The sequence below is a fragment of the Microtus oregoni genome, unplaced genomic scaffold (genome assembly GCF_018167655.1).
Source record: "Microtus oregoni isolate MIOR12 unplaced genomic scaffold, Mior012 000004F_ref0000308, whole genome shotgun sequence".
NCBI classification, from domain to species: domain Eukaryota; kingdom Metazoa; phylum Chordata; class Mammalia; order Rodentia; family Cricetidae; genus Microtus; species Microtus oregoni.
The window spans coordinates 14,340,837-14,364,415 of NW_024543063.1; the positions used below are offsets into that span (position 1 = coordinate 14,340,837).

The following is a 23,579-nucleotide window of genomic DNA, read 5'->3' on the forward strand; positions in this document are numbered from 1 at the left end:
ATATGAACCCATTTTTTCTTTTTTTTTTGGGGGGGGGTGCAGTTCCAAGACAGGGTCTCTCTGTATAGCCTTGACTGTCCTGGAACTCACTCTGTAGACTCACTGAGATTCACCTGCTTCTGCTTCCCAAGTGCTGGGATTAAAGTCATGTGCCACCACCTCCTAGCTTGAACTTAGTTTTCCTTTCCTTTCCTTTCCTCTCCTCTCCTCTCCCCTCCCCTCCCCTCCCCTCCCCTCCCCTCCCCTCCCCTTCCTTTCCTTTCCTTTCCTTTCCTTCTCTCTCTTTCTCTCTTTTGGTTTTTTGAGACAGGGTTTCTCTGTGTAACAGCCCCTGGCTGTCCTGGAACGAATCCTGTAGACCAGCCTGGCCTCAAACTCCCAGAGATCCGCCTGCCTCTGTCTCCCTAGTACTGGGATTAAAGGCATGCGACACCACTGCCTGGCCTGAACTTAGGTTTTCATACTTGTTCAACACTTTATTGACTGAATCACCTCCCCTACCATTCCTGTAGTTTTTTTTTTAAAAAACAATAGCAAGCTTCTAGTATTATACCATTTATACCCTCAGAACTTCTATGCTTCCCGGAAAACAAGAATATCTCCAAAAATCACCAAAATGTCGAAATACTTGGTGTAGTCACCTGTGGCTTTCATAAGAAGTTACTACAAATGTGTCAGTCGTAGAGGTCAGAGGACAATTTTGGGAAGTTCGTTCTCGCTTTCCACCATGTCAGTCCTAAGGCTTGAACTTAGATCTTCAGGGTTGCTGGGAATCACCTTTATCTGCTGAGTCATCTAGTTGACCTGATCTTTTACATATTATCATCTAAAACACTTCTTTCCTTTTCTAAAAAAAATATTTATGTCTCTCTCTCTCTCTGTGGCAGGTGGTTACAGCCAAGTGACTGCAGGTGCCCTCAGGCATGAGATGAAGGTATCAGCTCTCATGAAGTTGGAGTTACATGGGTCCTGGGAATGTAACTCAGGTACTCTGGAAAAGCAGTGTGCTCTTAACCATGAGGTTTTTTTTCCCCCTTCTATTTCCAGCTCTTCCATTTTGTTTAAGAAAGTCCATTCAGCCGGGCAGTGGCCTTTAATCCCAGCACTCAGGAGGCAGAGGCAGGTGGATCTCTGTGAGTTTGAGGCCAGCCTGGTCTAGAAGAGCTAGTTTCAGGACAGGAACCAAAAGCTACAGAGAAACCCTGTCTCGAAAATCAAAAAAAAAAAAAAAAAGCCGGGTGGTGGTGGCGCACGCCTTTAATCCCAGCACTCAGGAGGCAGAGGCAGGCGGATCTCTGTGAGTTCGAGACCAGCCTGGTCTACAAGAGCTAGTTCCAGGACAGGCTCCAAAACCACAGAGAAACCCTGTCTCGAAAAACCAAAAAAAAAAAAAAAAAAGTCCATTCATATTGCATATTGGTTCAAATTCTGCATTTGTATGACTCTATAGCAGTATTTAGTAGTTTTTCTTTATAACTTATATACTAAAATTTAAAGCCAATGCTTGATTAGATTTAGATTCAATTTTTAAAATTATCTTAAAAAATTTAACATTTTATAAAATACGCTGTATTTCAGAAATACTGCTGGATAATCCAAATCACATCAGGACACGAACTGGACAATTGCCTTTGCCTTGCTGATCTAAGATTGGTAACTAATCCTTTGATAGTTTAACATACACCAATGACTGTTGCCTAAATATTTTGTTGAGCATCCTTGCTGTGATCTAAGTTGTTTTCATTAGGTTAGTCTTATCATTGACTAGTCACTAAATTTCTGTAGCTTGCTGTCTGAGAAAGATCCTTTTGCCCTCCAACTGTCTCTGTAGTTCTCAAAATTCAATAGTCCCAAGGACGTCTGAAACAGGCAGCAGATCTGTTCTGTGCTGGGAGATAATGAAGGGACTCACACGTTCTTAAAGTTGTCACTCGAAGCCCATAAAGCAGGTCGTTGTAGCTATGTCCGGCTTAGTCTTGTCCCTCTAGGTGGTTGAATTTAGAGAAATGTGAGCTGGAGGGAGTCAAAGTGGCTTGAGCTAACTCTTCTTATCTGTCTTAAACTCGTGGAATTTTAGTGGAAATTCTTTAATAGAGTCTGGGCGCGCCAAGATCAAAGAGAGTTCAGAGCGGTTGGTAGAATGAACTGAATTGTGGATTCCCAGAACGGAGCCATTAACTGTAGGACTACAGTTCCCAGAATTCTGCACGCAGAGTTCCAGCGTGCCACCAAGGCTGCGCGTTTAAAAAAAAAAAAAGACCTCCCCCACCCCTCCCCCAATTCTCTAGGCAGCTTAAGCGCTGGGATTCGGCGCGCCAGCCTCGGGCCCGCCCCCCGCCCACCCCTTCCTGGCCTTCTGTCTGTCCGCTAGGGGCGGGCGCTGTTCGCGGCAGACGGCCAGCGGCGTCGGCGGCGGGGCGCGTGGCGCGTGGCGCGTGGCGGAGCGTGGTTGCTAGGGACACCTGAGGTCGCCCGCTCGCCCAGCAGGCGCAGCGAGGAAGCAGCGCGGAGCTGGTGCCAAGCCGCGGTGAAGCAGGGTACCCTAGGTGAGTGTGGCCGCCGAGCTGGGGCCAGACCCTGGTCAGCCGTTCCCGCTTGCCCCGGCCTTTGGCACGGGCCTCTAGCCCCGCTTCCGCTTCGCCTCTTCGCCATTCTCCGGTGAGGCTGGCACAGCGGCCTCCTTCCCCGCCCGCTCTCGAGTCCTCCCCGGCAACCGCCACGCGGGGAGAACTTAGTTGGCTTCTCGGGCGGCCCGAGCCCCTCAGCCTACTCGGTCCTGGCTCCAGCGTGTCCTCTTTCCCGCTGCGCTGTGGTTTAAAATGTGGTTTGGGTTGGAGCCCAGGTTCTTCTCAAGGCCTGCTTTTCCTCGACCCCACTCTGAGTTTTCCATAGACACTTTCCTAGAGTCCAAGCAGGAGCTGTGAGCCTATGTAATTGAACACATTTATCCATTCATATTTCTCATTTAATCATTTACAAACAGTTTTTACGAACATCAACAAACAGGTAACGAGCGAAGAGTTTACAGAACGGGGAATTAATCAAGTATTTGCCATACTTGGTATGTGCTGTGGTAGAAATGGACACTTAACAGAGACTTGTTTGGAAAAATACGTCACCCCTCCTCCAGTCTTTACATTACGGTTCTGAATCTTGGAAATATTTGAAACTCATCCTTTATGGAGTCATGTTGATTATTCCAAATCTCTTCCTAAATTTCAGCGCCTTGTTGATTTGACCAATCTGCAGTGATCTGGAGGACCCTTTGAGAAGATGCCATCCGATCTATGCTTTCATTTGGTGCAATAAATACTGAGTTTGTTTGGTTGTTTGTTTTCTGCATAAAACTATCCCCTTTGTTGCCAGGAACATTACTGGCTACTTACTGACTGGACGCTAAGCCAGTCTTTAAGTGTTATCAAATGTTCAGTGGGAATGAAGAGGTGGGAAGACAGTGAAGTTACAAAGTAGCTTTAGAAAAGATAAAGCAAGGCCGGAAAAGAAGCAGCGCTGAGTTGTGTTTGTTGGGGGCGGTCTGCTAGCGAGAGGAACGTTAATGGGGCTTTTTTCCAGATTAGCGCTGTACCCTCCAGCGGGTGGTTTCGCAGCGGGGGTTATTAGGGCCCAAGATCTCACATATAAGTTTAAATGAATCCATTTTCTGACTTGCAGTTTCTAGGTAACTCTTTTCAAAGAGGGTCCTAAAAGGAAGGGGAGGGATGTATCTTTCACATGTTGAAGATTTATATGAGAAAGTTAAAAAAAATTTATTAAATGCCAAACTAGGAATTCTTTGGAGCTGTTGATTATAGGGAAACCTGTAGTGATTAAGCTACCTTCTAAATCCTGATAAGTTCCTTCCTGTCTTTCCCTAATACACAGTTTCCTGTGCAGATTGTTGTTTTGTGGCTATTCTGAACAGCAGTTAAATGTGACTAGACCTTTTTTCTTTTTTATTGTTTTATCATTCATTCATTCATTCATTCATTCATTTTCAGAATGGGGTTTCTCTGTGTAGTCCTGGCTGTCTTAGAACTTTCTCTGTAGACCAGGCTGGCACTGAACTCAGAGATCCATCTGCCTCTGTCTTCAGAGTGCTAGGGTTAAAGGGGTGTGCCACCACTGCCTAGCTGTGATTTTTTTTTTCCTTTTTTTTGGTGGGGGTGTTTTGGTTTTGAGACAGGGTCTCTCTTATGTAGCCCTGGCTATTTTTTGTTTGTTTGTTTTTTGGAAACAATGTTTTTCAGTAGCTTTGGAGCCTGTCCTAGAACTAGCTCTTGTAGACCAGACTGGCCTAGAACTCAAAGAGATCCACCTGCCTCTGCTTTCCGAGTGCTGGGATTAAAGGTGCACAAAAGGTGTACGCCATGAATGCCTGGCCCCCTGATTATTTCTTAAAGACGGGGTTATCTAAGTAGCCCAGGCTGGCCTTGAACTCACTGTAAGTAGTTCTGGGTTGTAGTTGTGGGTGTGAGTTAACAGGTTTGGCTTGGAAAACACAATTTAAAAAAATCTTATGGAAAGAAAAGAGTAAAATCATAAGTATATTTTTCCATGTAAAGATAAAATAGCAGGAAAATGACATCAGGTGCGTGTCTAAGTACAGAAGGGCTCCTGGGTAGATTGACAAAGGATTTCAGACTAGATCCAAGTGATAGAGTCTAGAGATGAAAAAGCTTAGGGATCTTGATTGGCTCATTTCTCTGCCAGTTAAAGAAATAAAAGGCAGGAAAAATCTGAAGCACAACAGGTAGCAGCAGAGGTATTTAAGCACCACAAAAAGACTCAGTTAAAGGAAGGCGTTTATGGTGTGCGGAACCATGCACAAGCAGACACTCAGAGAACCCAGTCTCTGGTCAGTTTGAAGACAGGATGGTTGGTTGGTCCTCAAATGTATGCGACATGTCCTAATCAGGCCCTGAACGTGTTGAGCCAGTCCGTCAGCAGCAGACATGGCGGTTGTTTTTAAGGAAGAAGCTGGCCATCTTGGAAATTTGCCGTCTTTCTGCCTACCAAGCAGTCTTGTCTAACTCTTGGCCTCTCATAAGGAGCCAGTGAATAAATAGCACTCCAGAGATAGTGAAGAGTTTATGGTTGGTACCGTGGGAATGCAGAGCTTAGAAAGATGTTAAATCTGGCAGACTTGAGAATCTGCTGGCAGAATAATGCAGAAAGTTAGACAAGGATTTAAGTGGAATCATGTGGGTTTCCAACTTTAGTGACCACATGGGTCAGAAAATTGGTAAGAGCTACTAAGAACCACACACAGCTGTGAAGGATAAGATTAGAGTTACATTTTGGAGCAGAATTGTTCCAAACACATCTAGGAAGAAGGGCTCAGGAAGCCATTTTTGTAGGTCTGTAGCTCTTGAGTGTAGAAGTGGCTGTAGTTAGGGGAGAGTGGCAGTGAAGATTGCAGTGTCCCTACTGAGTTCAGAAGAGCAGCATTGGAAGGATGAGCATGGGAAAGGAAGGCAGGAGCGCGTACCAGGGAAAGAGTGGCCATGTGGATGGAAGGCCATCCCTAGTGGGAAAGTGCACCTGCTGCAAGGTGTGTGCCCCGTACCTAAGATCCCACCAGACTCTGACCTACAGAGAAACCCTGTCTTGGGGAAATATATATAAAGAGAATTTGCCCTCAAATGGTTAGAAGGGCCTGAAACACAAGGAGTTTGGGGTATTATACTTTGATTTTGTATAAAAGAAGGATCAACTTTTGGTTGGTAGGGCTTTGTTATTTGGTTGTTCAGAGTTGGGGTTTCACTGGGTAGCTCAGACTTTTCTAAAATTGTAAGATTTTATTGCATCAGTCTCACAAGTGTGGAATAACCACCACACCAGTTTGGTATTCTTTTTTTTTTTGTTTTTTTTGTTTTTCGAGACAGGGTTTCTCTGTAGCTTTGGAGCCTATCCTGGTACTAGCTCTTGTAGACCAGGCTGGCCTCGAACTCACAAAGATCCGCCTGCCTCTGCCTCCCAAGTGCTGGGATTAAAGGCGTGCGCCACCACCCGGCTCCAGTTTGTTTTCTTGACTCCATGACTTCATGTGGTAGGTGCTGATTGAGTTATATTACTCTTCCAAATACTGTCATGTTTTCTTATACAGAATTAAAACTATAATTTGAAAGGAGGCATGATGGCACCACTAGGCCTATTAAATCCAGCATTTGGGAGGCTAGGGCAAGAGGACTATAAATTTTTGACCAAACGTGCTACATAGCAAGACCTTGTCTGAAGACACCAAAAATGGGCCATTGAGAGCCTCATCAGCCAAAGGCACTTGCTACCAAGCCTGATGACATGGGCTCAATCCTTGGAACCCTCCTAATGGAAAGAGAGAGTTATGAAAGTTGTCTCCGGCCTCCACATTATACTGTATACTCAGATCTACACATACTCACAAATACATAAATCCTAAAAGTTTATCTAAAGTAAAATAAAAGTCATTTATATCAGCATCACAATTTCCAGAAAAGCAGTCATGCTTCAAGTGGTGGATACAGTTTTGCCAAAATTTTGATTTTTCTCTTGGAAGCTCAATTTTCTCATTGGCACCAACTACTGTCAGCTCTTGTACTTGAAGTGACAGGCTTCATTTTGTTTCAGATCCAGAAGTGTCTGCCAGATACCAAAGTCTGAAGGACTTTGTCGCTTATGTCATTCATTCTTTCAAGTGAACATTGTGTTCCACAGAAAAATCTGGCAGTCACACAAGTGCTTTGGGTAGAGACAGTCATCTGTATGCAGCTTAAGTTGTTTTGTTTGAGAAAGGGTCTCGTGTAGACCAGGCTGGCCTGGAAGTCACCATGTGGTTGAGAGTGGCCTTAAACCTCTGCCTCCACCTTGGGAGTGCTATGATTACAGGCTTGTGCCACCACGCCCCGCTAAGTGTATCTTAAGTGCTCTTGTTCACCATCTCACCAGGTGCTGGGGTTGGAAAGTAGACCTTCATCTTTCTGGGCAAGTGCTGTCCAGGAGCTGTACCCTCAGATCCTGCCTATTTTGTCACATAGAATATTTAAAACCTTTAACAAATGTATCGCAGTACTATGAAGTAAAAATGGCAATCTTTCAGTGTGTTGCTGGTTAATACATCCTGTGGGAGGAGCTAAACTGCTGTCTTGAGTTGGGCCAGGGTGGCAGTGCTTTACCCATTGCTGCTTTCCTTGCCCCATTGCAGTGGAAAAGGCAGATACCCTCTTCTTTCTGATCTAAATAGTTCTGACCTAGCAGAACCTCCAAGAGAGTCTCAGGGCTCCCTCAGGTTCTGTGAACCATGCTCTGAAGACTGCTGTTTACCTGAGGAAAGAGGTGTGTGTGGCAACTGATAAAATCAGAACTTCATCTGGTCATATGAAACTTTGGCTGGTTTCACTTGTCAGTAATCTGTAGCTTTACCCTCTTGGGTCTAGCTGTTGGGACCTATATTTTTTTCTTGGTTTACTCTTTCAGTTTGTAGTCCTGCACTGTGCTCTGGCAAACCACCCGAGACTTCACTTACCTTCATTTGTAGTGATCCTAACCTTACCTTTTTGATTTGTTTTGTTTGTGTTTTTGTTTTTCGAGACAGGGTTTCTTTGTAGCTTTGGAGCCTGTCCTGGAACTAGCTCTTGTAGACCAGGTTGGCCTCGAACTCACAGAGATCCACCTGCCTCTGCCTCCCGAGTGCTGGGATTAAAGGCACGCGCCACCACTGCCCGGCTCCTGACCTTCCCTTTTATAAAAGCTGGAGTTTGACTTCTGTGTGACTTCTAGAAATCCATTTTGCCTGGGCCTAGAGAGACGACTCAGTGTCTGAGAACTTATTACTACAAGTGCAGAGGTCCTACCTTCAGTTCTCGGCACCCATATTGGGTCACTGATAACTGCCTGTAATTCTAGCTCCAGGAGCCTCCGAGGGTACCTGCACTGATGTGCACATATCTGCTAATACCTACACAATACTCCTAATGGGAAATAAAAATAAATTGCTTCTTTAACTTACTTTGGGTAGCTAGAGCTTGGGATTATCATGTCAGAGGAAGTGGGTTTGATTCCGTCACTCAACCCTGTCCATTACTTATAGCAAGGGATCCTGTCAGGGACCTTGTAGATTATATGTAGATGATGAACCATTTGGAAATGGTTCATCATCCATTTGGTTTCTGTAGGTCACCTGGGGGAATTTGGGACACTGGAGTGTCCCAAATTCCCCCAGGTGACCTACAGAAACACCTAGATGGAGGAAACTACAGATCTCAGTAGTTATCCAAGATAATGATTTAATCAGTGCATAATGAATAATTGCTTTCTGTAGAAATAGGTGCTTGTTCAAGTTTAGCTGGGTCTGGCCCCTAGAGACTTGGTTGTTTTGAGACAGCATAGGTAGGTTCTTTGGCGTCATAGGCTACTAATTGTTCTCACTTGCTTAAGGAAACAAGGCAAAAGTATCCCTGCAGATTGGACAGAACAGAGGAGACTCTGAAACACAGACACTCTGTCTGTCTCTCTCTCTCTCTCTCTCTCTGTGTGTGTGTGTGTGTGTGAGAGAGAGAGAGAGAGAGAGAGAGAGAGAGAAAATGAGAATATGATTTGGGATTGAACCTAGGACCTCGTGCATGCCCAAACAACTAACCGTTCTGTTCTAGGTGTTTTAAGTTTTTTGAGACAAAAGTTTCTCTTTAGCTTTGGAACCTGTCCTGAACTAGCTCTTGTAGACCAGGCTGGCCTTGAACTCACAGAGATCTGCCTGCCTCTGCTTCCTGAGTGCTGGGATTAAAGGTGTGTGCCACCATTGCCCAGCTTAAAGGTGTTTTTATTTTTTGAGTTTCTCTGTATAGCCTAGGCCAACCTGAAACGCACAGAGATCTTCGTTGTCTGAGTGCTAGGATTAAAGGTGTGTGCCACCACCTACCGGCTATATCTTACCTTTTATTTTGAGCAGTCTTTCACTAAGTTGCCCAAGCTGGTCTTGAATTCATTCTGTAGCTCCTAAAAGACTTGAACCCGTGATCATCATGATGATCCTTCAGTAATTAGAATTACAGGTCTACACTGGCAGGCCTGGCAAGCTCAGGAGCATCTGATGGCTTTAGGCTAACACCAAAAAGAAAGGAGGAGATCTAAGGAGGGATAAATGGAGAATTAGAGAATTGAGCTGGTGACAGATGATGGTGGCTTGATTAAGGTGGTGATTGCAGATAGGGAACAGTTAAGTAGCAAACTTACTTTGAGCCTGGTGCATGCTTTTAATTCCAGCACCTGGGAGGCAGAGGCATGTGGATCTCTGGTAGTTGGAGGCCAGCCAAGACTGTTACTTAGAGAAAGCCTGTAGGGTTGGGGGCAAACAAAACCCAACAAAAACCATCAAACTTTTTTTGAAGCTGGCAATACTTGTTGATTGAGTGGAAGAGAAGGTCAGCAGAGGTAATGCTCAAGTCCTCATTACTGCTGACAGGTTGTAATTTTCTGTGTCAAACAGATTTCTGTTCTGGGGCTGGACACCTTCTCTTTCCCTTAGACTTTTTTCTTTCTTCCTTCCTTCCTTCCTTCCTTTCTTTATTTTTTTTGAGAGTGGGTCATTCATGTAGCCCAGGCCTCAAACTTATGCTCCTCCTGCGTTAGACTTAAGAGTGCTAAAATTATGTGTCATTGCCTCCATACCTGGTTTTGATTTTTGGTATATTAAAGTCCTAATTTGGAATATCAGCCTCTTTCCTGCCCCTGATACTAATTAAAGTTTAATTGGGCAGGGAGAAAGATTGATTCATTAGTGTCGTCAGTACTCCTCTCTTGTCCTCTAGTGCGACTTTCCAAAAATTTGGCATTCCCATCTACTTTCAAAAAGATTAAAAGATAATTTGTTTCCTCTTGAATGACATTGGCTATAGAAACTCTTGAGTTTCTTCCCACAGTGCTTCTTTTGTTTCATTAGCACCAGAGACCTTATCTCAGCCTCCCAGGTTCCTTCTCAGCTGTGTGTAGACAGTATCTGGCATCTCCGTTGAGGACAAGACTTGGGTTTTGTGGGCAGTGAAGTTTCTGTGGAGAATCGGGTTTTAATGGCATTCTTCAGGCAATGGCACCCCCATAGCTTGTTGATTGGCACCATAAAGTGCTTCGTTAAGCTTCATCTGCCAGGCCTTGGTGTTTGCCTCCTCCTCTAAGTTGCCTTGAACCAGAGTTTGCAAGTTTACTGGCAGGCGGATTTAAAACAACTACATTTAAAAAAAAGACTTCTCATTTGGACATGTGACTTTGCTCTGTACTTTAGAGCATGGCAGGTGGATTCCTGTTATTATTGTAGGTAGTGGAGTGTGCAGGAGCATCCTGTTGCATCAGCGTCATTTGTTAAAAAGATGAACCCTTTATGTAATTGCTGAGGTGACTTTTAATTGGTCAGAACATGGTTTATTTCTGGACTCTGTTTTGTCCCATTGGCCTACATCTCTATTCTTAACACTAGACTCATAGCCTTGTTCTAAATTGTGAAATTAAGCAGAGTAAGTCTCCTAGCTGTTATGTCTCCTGTTCTAGATCTGCTATTTGTATATAGATTTTCATATCTACTTGTCAGTTTCTTCAGAAAAGCTTTCTTTGGTAAGAATTACATTTAGTCTTTGTGTCAATCATAAAGATTTGCCAATGTCATAGTGAGCCTTTTTGTTTGTTTGTTTGTTTTGAGACAGGGTATCTCAGTAGCTATGGAGCCAGTCCTGGAACTCACTCTGTAGACCAGACTGGCCTCGAACTCACAAAGATCTGCCTGCTTCTGCCTTCCGAATGCTGGGATTAAAGGCGTGCGCCACCACTGCCCGGCTCATAGTGAGACATGCTCTGATTTATGAGCATGTTATCTCTTTGTATGTTTACACCTCTAATTTCTTTTTGCAGTTTCTGTATTTTTCATTGTATAGGTCTATACTTTTTGTTATTGTTAAAATTATTGCTAAGGTTGAGCACAGCAAGAGACACCTATAGTCTTTACTCAGGAGACAGCTGCAGAAGACTAGCTTGAACCTCGCCTGAGCTACATAGCAAGACCCTTTGCCGACCCAAAAGTAACATATCAAACCCAAACAGGAACTTAGGTGATATAATTCTTGATGATACTGTAAATGGAATTGATTTGCTTGTGTGATGCTAGAGAGTCCACCCAGGGACTGTGCACTATCTAACTGCTCTACCGTGGACGTATGACCAGTCTTGGTTTCGTTTCATTTTTGCAGACAGGAAATGGTGTACCCAGATTGGTCTCGCACTGAGGATAATTTTTAAAATTTTTTATATTTATTAATTTTCTTTTACGTGTATGATTGTTTCGCCTGCATGTATGTATGTGTACAAGGTGCATGCCTGGTACCAAAAGAGGTCAGAAAAGGGTGTGAGTTTCCTGGGACTGGAGTTAAAGATAGTTATGAACTGCTGTGTGGGTTCTGGGAATGGATCTTAGGTCCTCCAAAATTGCTGAGCTAACTCCCCAGCCCTGAGAATAATCTTGAATTCCAGATCCTCCATCTCTGATTATAGGTCTGGGCCACCATGCCGCTTATGTGGTACTGCAGATTGAATTTAGGGCTTCTTGCATGCTAAGCCAGCACTCTGCCAACTGATCACCCCACCGGATCATTTTCTTAGAGTTTGAAAGGAAAACAACAAGATAGGCAAGCTAAATATTGGCAGCTGCCAGGAGGAGAGAGATTGAGAAGAGGAAGAGAGGCAATTAGAGTTCAATAAAGCAGGCAAGTTTATCAGTGGAGGTCAATGAGAATCTCATGGGGTGAGGCTGGGATTTTTGTGATTCTGTGGGCTGGGGAGATGGCTCAGTGGGTAAAAGCACACCATGCAAGTGTGAGCTTCTGGGTTTGAATCCTCAGAATCCACACATAGGCCAGGAGCTCAGGTTTTTGCAATCCCATGTTCTTACAGAGAAATAGAAAGTAAAGACAGGAGTCTCCCCTGGAGCTTGCAGGTCACTAATGCTGGCATATGTAGCAATAAATAAATAAATAAATAAAAATAAAAAATAAAAAAATCCAGCTGTTTTAAACAAGGTTGAAGCCGACCTACACATGCATACACAAAAGATGAATTAAAAACTTTTAATTGTTTTTGTGTATCGGTCTTGCACCCTATAGCCTTACTAAACTTGTTTTTTCATTCTAGTAGGTTTTCTTTGGTAGACTTCTTGGGACCTTCCTTCCTTCTTTCCTTCCTTCCTTCCTTCCTTCCTCCCTTCCTTCCTCTTTCCCCCTCCTTTTTGGTTTCTTGCCAGGGTTTTTCTGGGTAGCCTTGTCTGCTTGGAACTTTGTTGCAGAGAATTTGTTTAACTATGCAAAGATGTGTTGCTTTTGTTTATGTTGTGTAATATTTGTTTAATTCTATAAAGATGTGTTGCTGTTTTACCTTGCCTGCATAAGGCACCTGATTTGCCTAATGTTAAAGGCCAATAGTGAAGGAAGAAGAAAGAGAAGTATAGGGTGAACTTCTGGGCAGGGAGACTAAGTAAGAGGAGGAATTTAGGCTCGGGGAAGGGGAAAAAAGATGCCAGGGGCCAGACAGACAGACATGGAGGAAGTAGGAAAGTAGGACACACAGAGTGAAAGAAAGGTAAAAAGCACCTACGCAAAATGTAGATGACTAGAAACAGGTTAAATTAAGAGAGCTAGTGGACAGTCCTAAGGTAAGACCAAGCTTTCATAATAATAATTCTCTGTGTCTTTATTTAGGAGCTGGTTGGCAGCCCAAAGAAAATTCCAACTACAGCCCTGTAGACCAGACTGGCCTCAAACTCATAGAGATACACCTGCCACTTCCTCCCAAGCACTGGCATTAGGAGTGTGCCACTACCAGCTGGTTCCTTTGATTTCCTTTTGCCTTCCAGTACAGAGTTGACTAACACTGATAAATGGCCATCCTTGCCTCCTTCCTAGTGCTGTTGGGAAGGCACCCATTGTCTCATTGTTATTTTGGAGATCTTTTGATGTCCCTTTTAGCTAAAGAACAGTACCATTTTTGGGGTTACCATTTTCTTTCCTTTTTTTTGGTGACACCAAATGTTAAAGGCCTATCTCCTATCCCCAGCCCTGGAATCAGCCCCTTTAAGATGGCTCTGACTCCTTTTATTAACTTATTAACAGATGGTATTTCGAAACCAGAGTCTAGGAAGTGGTTGAGTAAAAACTTTCTTTTTTAAAGATTTATTTATTATGTATACAGTAATCTCAGTATTCTGTCTGCATGTATGCCTGCAGGCCAGAAGAGGGCACCAGGTCTCATTACAGATGGTTGTGCGCCACCATGTGGTTGCTGGGAATTGAACTCAGGACCTTTGGAAGAGCAGAGAATGCTCTTAACTGCTGAGCCATCCCTCCAGCCCAACTTTTAAACTCTTCATGCAGTGTCAGAATCATAAGTATCTAATTGTAAAAGCCAGTAAGACCCAGAATCAAGAGAAGAGAAAAGGGTTTAGTTTACCACATATCTCCTGGCATGATTGTCTTTAATTTTAAGTTTATATCTATCTATCTGTCTGTCTGTCTATCCATCCATCCATCCATGTCAATGTGTATATGAGAAGATCAGAGGACAACTTGAAATTGTTTCTTTTTTTAAAGAATATTTATTTATTTATTATGTATACAATATTCTGTCTGTGTGTATGTCTGCAGGCCAGAAGAGGGCACCAGACCTCATTACAGATGGTTGTGAGCCACCATGTGGTTGCTGGGAATTGAACTCAGGACCTTTGGAAGGCAGGCAATGCTCTTAACCACTGACCCATCTCTCCAGCCCTGAGATTGTTTCTTCATGTGGGTACTGGGCTTGGCAGCAAACACCTTTATTTACTGAGCTATATGGCCTTTCTGGTATGTTTTAATGGGAAATCATATTATAGCTGAAGAATTTAAGTACTAGTAGTATAATAAATGTCACAAAAGCTCCCAAATAGCCGTGAACGTCTTTTTGTTTGTTTTGAAACAGTGTCTCACTTTGTAGCCTAGACTCACCTGGAACTCACTTCATAGCCCAGATTGTCCTAGAACTTGAGGCAGTCCTCCCAAGTGCTAGGATTATGGGCCTGAGCTACCCTGCCTTGCTCCAATGATGTCTATGTAAAAGAATATTGCTTGTCCTAGTTAAAATTGAAATTCCTGGTAGAACAATCACTATCTGTTCCTTCTATTTTTCTTTTTTCATAGCAGATTATAAAAAGAACAAGGGGAAAGATAGGGTCTTTGAGTACTGCTCCAGTTAGCGTTTGGTTAATGTGATAAAACACCATGATCAAAAGTAACTTAGGGACCATAGAGTTTATTTCGTCTTATAGTTCTAGTCCATCCTGAAGGGAAGTCAGGACAAGAACTCAGGTCAGAAACCTGGAGACAGGGGATGAAGCCGAGACCGTAGAGAAGTGTTACTTTACTGGCTTGTGCTCCATGACTTGCTCAGCCACCCTCCTTACACAACCCCCAGGACCACCTGCCCACCATGGGCCGGATCCTCTCACCAATCATTAATCAAGAAAATGCCCCACAGACTTGCCAATAGGCCAGTCTTATGGGCATTTTCTCAATTTAGGGTCCCTCTTTTTTTAAAAAATATTTATTTATTTATTATGTATACAATATTCTGTCTGTATGTCTGAAGGCCAGAAGAGGGCGCCAGACCTCTTTACAGATGGTTGTGAGCCACCATGTGCTTGCTGGGAATTGAACTCAGGACCTTTGGAAGAGCAGGCAATGCTCTTAACCACTAAGCCATCTCTCCAGCCCAGGGTCCCTCTTGATAGATGACTTTAACTTGTGTCAAGCTGACAAAAGACAAAAACAAATAAAAAACAGGACAGGTATCAATAACAATAGTGACTGCCATGTGGTCAGTGTATTGTGGATCAGGTACTGTGGTGGTCTAATATTCACAACCTTCTGCCTAGTCTATGGTTATGGGTGTGCTTGCATGCCCATTGGTATACCATGCTTCTGTGCCTTATGTGAATTTTAAAATTTGGTTTCTTGAAACTCCTAGTAGGGTTATGGCTATTTCCTCTCTCCTGCCTTTTCCAGAATACTGCAGCTGTGAGGCCCAGCACTGACAGAGACTAATTGCTGAGTACTGAATGTGATGAGCTGCCGACCAGAGCTCTGCTGGGCAGGAGCTCCTGGGAGGTGGTGCTGCTAATGCAGTGTGTCTGGGAAGAGGAGGAGTACCCTGGAGACTCTTGGAAAACTTCGCACAAGTAATGCGGATTTTGTTTGAAATGTTAAACAATAATGCAGGTGTCTTGAAGTAAATTATCAGATATCCCCCTCACATTCCCCTGCCTAATCCTTCATTCCATCCCTCTGCTCAGGATGACCCCACTAACAGTGGGGTGTGTATTTTTCCAGCCCTTTGTTTTTACACAAATAGATGCCCTGAAAGTTTTCCAGGGAGACTTTCTAAGAATTCCCTTCTCAACTACTACTGTGCTCTTAATTAACTTTTACTTTCCTTTCTGCTGGGCAGTTTTCTGTTTGGGCCAAATGGAGGAACTTAGCCTTGTATTCTTTTAATCTTGAACTCTACAGGCAGTAGCTCAGTTTCTGTACACACTCTTCCTCTTAGATCTCCTTGTTCCTCGGGGGTTATATATAGGGACAGGAATCATAATTTCACTGACTCTATAAGACGTTAGATTATTCAAACTGCTGTTTTCCAGGTGTGTTCAGTTTGTTGGCTGTCTTAAGTTCTTTGACGGTTCAGGAAGTGATGGGTCATTTTTGTTATTGGCAGAGACAATAACTACAGATGCCTTTGCTTTCTTTAAGGGGTGTGTGTGTGTGTTTTAAGTATATAAATTAAATAATAGAGTTTGTGGAAAATTATCTTTTTAAAATTTTATTTTATGTGTATGGCTGTTTTGCCTACATGTTTGTCCATATGTGCCTGGCACCTGTGGAACCAGAAGAAGGCAACAAATCCCCTGCAACTGGAGTTACAGATGGTTGTGAGCTGCCATTTGGATATTGGGAATTGAACCTTCATCCTCTGGAAGAGCAAACCAGTACTTTTTAACCACTGAACCACCTCTCCACTCTCAGAAAATTTATTTTAATTTGCTTAATTAATCAATTGCTTTGGTGAAATTTGATTTAAGTTGACTACTTTTAAATATTTTTGTTTTATATATATGAGTTTGTCTACATGTATATGTTTGTATGCACACCATGTGCGTGCTAAGTTGTGGGTTTTTTTGTTTTGTTTTTGGTTTTGTTTCTTTATCTTGAGACAGGGTCTCACTATGTAGTGCCAGTTGACTTGGAACTCAGTATGTAGTCCAGGCTGGCCTGGAATTTACAGAGCTCCACTTGGCTCTGCCTCCCAAAAGCTGGGATTAAAGACATGTGCCACCACGTCTGGCTAAATTGGGTATTTGTCTTTGTTTGATCTCAGACAGGATCTTACTGTATAGCTCTAACTGGCTTAGAACTCACTGTGTAGACCAGTCTAGCCTTGAACTCGTAGAGAGCCACCTGCTTCCTGAATGCAGGGATTAAAGGTGTGCGCTAACACACCTGGCCAGCTTGGGTATTCGTGAAGAGAGACTTCTACCAATGGTCTGTGCATGGCCTTCCACATATACTAGTTAGTATCTTTTCTTCCTGTTCTCTTTCCCCAGCTGACTCATCCTAACGTTTTGCTTGGGAGAAGGGCAATCTGTTCCCTGGATCCTAAAGGCATACACTTACGAATTTAAGTGGGGGTGGGGGTGGGGCTGGGAAAAAGCTTGTGTGCGGAAATAAAGAGAATACTTAAGGGGATGGGCTTGACCCAGCAGGAAGCTGCCTTGTGAGGGTATCTGGGTGCCAGGCAGTATTTGCCTCTGTGACTTTGACTTGATAGTGGAGCTCGGCACTTTTTCTTGTTCTGTTTTGTTTGGAGACATTTTTCCCTGTCTAACCCTAGCTGTCCTGGAACTCACTCTATAGACCAGGCTGGCCTCAAGCTCAGAGTTCTGCCTGCCTCTGCCTCCTGCACACCCCCCATTGCTGGGATTAAAGGCATGAGCCACTATGCCTATGAGAACTCACCATTCTTAGTGTTAGCTTATTTCCTCAAATTCTTAGAATTTGAACCCTTTCAAACCTTTTTTAAGCTTCACACATTGCTGTAGGCACTGGGCATCACACAGGTAACTGTGACCTGTGGCAGTGGTGAGGTCACAGGCTGCTTGAATAGTCACTAAATCTCTGCTTCCCATGACACTGAGCTTTGATTTCATTAGGGATTTCCACAAAGAAAAAGAAGTTGCTTTTAGCAAACATCATTTCCTTGTTTGAACCAGAAATTACTTCTGCACTAAAACTGGATTGAGGCACCTCTATGCAGTTCGGTTGTGGAGTGGTACTCTTCACTTTGTGTTCTTGGAGCCACTGTCAACAGGACATGACACAGGTTTGTCTTCGCTTGGCACTTCATGACACCACCATGCTAGCCAACCCTGGATGTCTGTTATGAGCTGTGGAACTCTTTGTCATAGTTAAAGAAACCATCTCACCTCCCTGGACCTTACATACAGACACTTTTGTTAAAGGCAAAGGCCTTCCTGAACTTACAGAGAACAGAGGAGTGGAAATGATTGTCTCAGAGACACGAGTGTCTCATCAATGAGAAAAGAATTCACCTACACTGGAGCTAATTCAGCTTGCCAGTTTGACATCATATGGGAGCAAACTGCCCTTAGCCTTTGAAGAGGATGGGATTTTAATCTTTAGACTCTTTCCTCCTTAGTTGTATTAAAAGGCATGCCAGTCAATTGTAGTGGCACATGCCTTTAATCCCAGATCTGTGAAACAGAGGCAAGCAAAGATCTGTGAGCTGGAAGTTATCCTAGTTTATATTATTGAGTTCAGGCTCATCAAGGCTGTGTAGTAAGACCCTGTCAAAAAACAAAGATCAAACTAGTTGGTGTCTGTGTGTCGTGACACAGAGGAATACCTGGTGGGCTGCAGAGAAGAAAATGTGAGTAGTATGTGCAGAAGGAAGGTTCTCTTCTTTTGGTTGTCTAGTTCTGAGGTATTATGCAGTGAGGAAAAGTGGGACTCTCTCTGGCATAGGTGAGAAATCTATGGCGTGCTCTTAGACACTTCACCTATGAAGGCTTGGACCAGAACTTACAAAAGCGTGGAGGTGAATAGGGAACCATTAGTGGAATTGCTTTTCAAGGGATCTCAGTCTTAGGCTTTATTTCCTTAGCTCTTTTGTTCTATTGCTTTGTGGTATCTGTTGTGTTGCATTGGTAGGGCAAGATGTGGGTTCCCGAAGAGGACTGAGTTATGAGTCTTTTGAGTATACCCAGCTCTCATTTATACATATACATGTGCTATATTTTACAAAGTCATTGGTAGGGCATGCCTCTTGGTTTTTCGAGACACGGTTTCTCTGTGGCTTTGGAGCCTGTCCTGTAACTAGCTCTTCTAGACCAGGCTGGCCTCAAACTCACAGAGATCCTCCTGCCTCTGCCTCCCGAGTGCTGGGATTAAAGGCGTGCGCCACCACCGCCTGGCTATGGGCTTGACTCTTTCAGTGTTAGTCTTCTCTATTATACCTGTACAGAGTAATTGACTCTTAAACATGATTTCTCTTGTTGGACTTGAGTGGAGTTTTGTCTCTTCTTTTTGAGTATACTGACCTCAGTACTGTTTATAGAACTTAAACTGTTTTTAGCTCACTTTTGTTATGTTTTTGTTTTCTTGAAAAGGATACAAAAACCCTATAGGTCAGCATTTGTAGGAAAGGAGGGCAATGTTGCCTGACTTTGTCAGGGTCTTTGTTGGCACCTTCCCTCTGATAGTTGTAGACAGGGATCTCAGACAATACTCTGATCAAAATATAAAATCTCTTCCTATTTTTATATCATAAATGCAACTTGAACAAAATTCTCCCTGCTAATTCCTTCTCTCTAGCTCTCTTAATAGGGATATCAGGATGTCATCTTCTGAGGTGAGTAGGTAGGTGTTATTTCCCTCTGGATGTGGTCATGCAGGCAGATCCACCTTTCCCACAGCTACGAAAACTAGAGAGTGATTTGTGAGTTCTATCTAGACAGTGACCATGCTGAAGAAATTGTGAGACAAGACGGGGCACCTACTGCTTTATAGAAAAATTTGGAAGAACAAGGCAAGTTCTCCACCCCAGAGAGCAGCCAAACTGCAGTCTGGGTCCTGGAATGGAAGTCTCTCCTGCCCCTTCCCCTGCCGCTTTCTCAGTTCTCTGTTCCTTTATGGCTGCTGAGGAGGTCTCCGAGGATAGTGTTGGTGTTTAGGTCCAGCTTTCTTGTTTTTAATATGTAGGTTGGAATTTTAGCCTGAATGGTTGACAAGATTCTTGAAGAGATGAAATTGCTATCTCTGCTCAGATTTCAGAGTGAGCTGGGAAATTTTCTGTTTCTCTCTCAATTTGCCTTGTTTTGGTTTTTGTTTGTTTGTTGCTTTGTTTTGTTTTTTTTTAAGGACCAAAAAAAGTTGAGGTGGAGCAAGAGCAATAGAGCAAATGCGTTCCTGGACCTTTGAGCTTTCCGAATGAGTTGAGGGGGTACAGTCTGACCTGCCACTTTCAGCCCTGCCATATTACGTAGAGAAGGCAGTCATTCAGCCGCAGCCCAGGCTGCACTTTTAATCAGTTATTTATTTATTTATTTATTTTTAAAAAAACATGCTTCAACTTTTTTCTTTGACAGTTCCATATTTATATGTGTGTCTCTCTTGATCATATCTACTCAACAACTACCCTTTGGCGAGAGGCAAGCTTTTTGAGAGTGTGGACACATGAGCAGCCTCGCACTAGTGGACCCTTAAAGTCTTAGTCCTTGAGAAAGCCAGGTTTGATCCTACGAAGGCCTCAGAAAGGCCTCTGCAAGCTCCCTGGAAATGTGTTCTTCTCTTAGGACCCCAAATGATGACCAAGACTGGTCACTAAAAACAGAAGCAAGACCCTATTACTTACATAGCATAGGACCCATACTTACAAGCTGGCAGCATTTCCAATCATTTTTTTCCCCGCAGGCTGACGGATACAAGGATGCAGCTGGTGCTAGAGGTGTGTGGCAACTTACCTGAGCCAGGCCATGAGGCCACGTTGCTATGATGTGGGCCCCTCATGGCCTCAGCAGGAACAGAACACTACAATATTGGCCTGCGCCGAGGAAACAGCTTCAAGCAGAGACGTCCCTCAGGCACAGCGTCTGCTTCACCACCTGAGAAACCCTCAGAGGTCAAAGTCTGGTCTCAGGCCCATCAGCAGGTGAAGCCAATCTGGAAGCTGGAAAGGAAGCACGTAGGCACACTGTCAGCGGGGCTGGGCACCAGTTTCTTGGGAGTCCCACCTCAGCCAGCCTATTTCTTTTGCCCTAGCACTTTATGTAGCTCTGGGACCACAGCTGTCATTGCAGGTCACAGCAGTCCCTGTTACCTGCAGTCTCTCCCTGACTTGTTCAGCAATACTCTGCTGTACCGCCGCACCAACGTGAGGCAAAAACCGTACCAGCAACTGGAATCTTTCTGCGTGCGTTCCAGCCCATCAGAGAAAAGATCGTTTTCTCTCCCTCAGAAGGGTCTCCCTGTCAGTGTCACTGCCAATAAAGCCACCTCTTCTACAGTCTTCCCCATGGCCCAGCCCATGGCATCTTCACCCACTGATCCATACCTCTCACTGGCAGCAGCTGGGGAAAATCCTTCAAGGAAGAATTTGTCCTCAGCCATCTCAGGGAAGATTGCATCTCCTCCACTGTCCTCCTACAAGCCCATGCTGAACAACAACTCCTTCATGAGGCCAAATAGCACTAAAGTGCCCTTATCACAAGCCACAGATGGCCTGAAGCCAGTATCCTCACCCAAGATCCAGCCTGTCTCCTGGCATCATTCAGGGGGTACTGGAGACTGTGTACCCCAGCCTGGTGACCATAAGGGGCCCCAAAGCATTGGCACTGTCTTAGATGATGCCACTGCCCCTACCACCCTATCTACCCCTAGTACCCTCAACATATCCACAGCCAGTGTTACTTCTTCCCAGTGCAGTCAAAGTAACTTTAGGATGGAGGCACATCCCTGTGGCCTGGATGAGAACTCGGATTCCCAGAGCGCTGCTAAAGAGGTACACTTCACTGAGGCTGTGAGGAAGTTGACTGCAAAAGGCCTTGAGAAGATGCCACGGCAAGGCTACCAGTTTGAACAGGCTTGTTTTGTGAACCCCAGCTTCCAGTGGGGTCTTCTCAACAGAAGCAGGCGATGGAAACCTCTGATGGGCCAGCGGTTTCCTCAAGAGGATGTTGGATTAGACAGTGGGATCCTTCCTGGTGCCTCAGACACCTTGGGATTGGACAGTACAGTCTTTTGTACCAAAAGGATCAGCATTCATCTCCTTGCTTCCCATGTCCATGGGCTCAACCCAAGCCCTACCTGTGGGTCTGTAAGTGACCCCCAATTACTTGGAGAAGACCGAGCTCCAGTTCCCCCTTCTTCCCTCCAGCCTCTAGGTGTAGCTGAAGTGGCCACTCGCCTTTCTTCTGTCCATCTTGGCCAGCCTGGGAAGGAACCTGAGGAAGCCAAGGAGCTGAGCTCATGTGCTGGAGATAGCCGGTAAGTTGCACCCTGTCTTTGGTTCCTTTAGAACAGAACAGTAGTTACACCATAATTTGGGCACACTGCTGCTTTCTTTCTTTATAGTTTGTTTAACTTTTATGTGCATTGGTATGAAGGTGTCAGATTCCCTGGAACTGGATCTTCAGACAGTTGTGAGCTGCCATGTGGGTGCTGGGAATTGAACCCCGGTCCTCTGGAAGAACAGTCAGTACTCTTAACCACTGAGCCATCTCCCCAGCCCCCACACTGCTGCTTTCTATCTCTGATAGTTGGCTTTATTTTTTGGCTGTCCTACAAGTTTTAGTTTTCACTCTAATGTAGGGATTCATTTTAAGGTGGGGAAGAAAAACTAACCTGTAGACTAAACCTTGCTTTTACAAATAAAGTTTTATTGCATGCAACCTTGTCCATTTTTTTACTGTTTTAAGTGCTTTCTTGCTACAACAGTAGAGTTGGAAAGTTGTGACGGAATGACGTATAAAACTGAACGTATTTACTGATAGTTTCTTTGGAGAATTTGCCCATCTCTGTTCTAGGTTATCACCAGGGGAGAAGTAAGAATTCCAGATACCACATATTAAGGTCTATGACTTTTCACCTTACTACAAACCAGATTGTATTCCCATGCATTCCTGGTATGACAGCTATTCAGAGTTGAAGACATAGTTGATTCCTTCTCTTGTGTCTTATTACTGTTCCAGAACCTCGATCCACCAAGGTCTTCTGAGTTTCCAGTGAGCATCCCAAGGGCATATAAATTACTCACTGATGATTTTTGTATGCAGAATTTTAAACTTACATACTATAAGCAGACTTCAGAGAAAATGATGTACAGATAAGGGATGTAAAGCTGAGGAACTATGGCTGGCCCTAAATTCTGAGGACCTGAGAAATAGTTTATGAGATAACAGGCAAGAGATAACATAGTGATGAGGAGACTGTTCCTGGGAAACAGTGAAGGAATGAGACTCCAGTGTGGCTTCTGTTACGGAGCTGGCTTGGGTGGAGGCATGACTCTTTTCTTTCAGTTCAGCTACTGACCTCCAGCCAAACCAGGTGGAACCTGAAGATACAGAAGATGAACTAGGTTTGGAAGATAGCTGCAGCCATGATGAAAATGAAGAAGAGGAGGGTAAGGAATCATTTTGCCTCTAACTGCGGGGTTTGGTCACCATCCACTAGGGAAGGGGGATGACAGTGTGTGCCAGGCTTGACTCATCCTGCAGCAGTCACTTGCTGTGGGGCCTAACTTAGGAGTTTGTGAGGAATGCAATTCAGAGCAGAGGTGGTGCTCATTGCAGAGCCCAGGATGTTACATAGTTGCCTGGGCCCAGGGAGGGTGCACATGCAGCAACATCTTCTAGTGAGGATTTCTCTGTTCTTCCTCCAGGAGACTCAGAGTGCTCTTCCTTAAGTATCGTCTCCCCCAGTGAGTCGGTGGCAATAATATCTCGGTGAGTGCAGTGCAGATCATTGACAGATGCTCATTCCTTGCACTTGAAGGTTGTAATGACATTATCCTAACTGGCCCTGAGAACCCCAATTCATTCTCATCAAGTTTCTTGTCTGTTTTTATATGTAACTGTAGTTTAAAAGTGTTTGTTTTGATTTTTTTGAGACAGGGTCTCTACATAGCCCAGGCTATCATGGACCTCACTAAATAGATAAGGCTGGTCTCATCTATATACTCAAAGAGGTCTGCTGGAGTGCTGTGATTAGTAATGTACACCATTGTGCCTTGCCATTTATTTCAGTCCTTTGTAGAACAAATACTTTGGAATGCGATGTCAAGAGATACTGGAAGCATTTTTTTTTTTTTAAAGCATGTTATTCTGTAAAAGACTTTTGGAACTTATTTAAGGACTCCTATTTAAAACACATTTGGACCAAACAGAATGTAAAGGTGCTTGCTTCGAAGCCTGAACTGGAGTTTATCCCTGGAACCCACATGCTGGGAGAAGAGGACCAATCTCTCCCAAA

General features: G+C 44.0%; 1 protein-coding gene across 2 annotated transcripts in view; it reads left to right on the forward strand.

Annotated features, from left to right (window-relative positions):
* Nucleotides 1-2,393: 2,393 nt before the first annotated feature.
* Nucleotides 2,394-23,579, forward strand: part of Ttll4 (tubulin tyrosine ligase like 4) — a 46,695-nt gene continuing 25,509 nt past the window's right edge. Inside the window, exons 1-5 of one of the 2 annotated variants that reach the window (XM_041650102.1) lie at nucleotides 2,394-2,546; nucleotides 15,045-15,217; nucleotides 20,025-21,596; nucleotides 22,628-22,731; nucleotides 22,990-23,053. In XM_041650102.1, the coding sequence (XP_041506036.1) occupies nucleotides 20,119-21,596; nucleotides 22,628-22,731; nucleotides 22,990-23,053 (1,646 nt within the window). In that variant the 5' untranslated portion in view covers nucleotides 2,394-2,546; nucleotides 15,045-15,217; nucleotides 20,025-20,118. The remainder of the gene's footprint in view (nucleotides 2,547-15,044; nucleotides 15,218-20,024; nucleotides 21,597-22,627; nucleotides 22,732-22,989; nucleotides 23,054-23,579) is intronic. The other variant, XM_041650103.1, reaches the window with a different exon arrangement.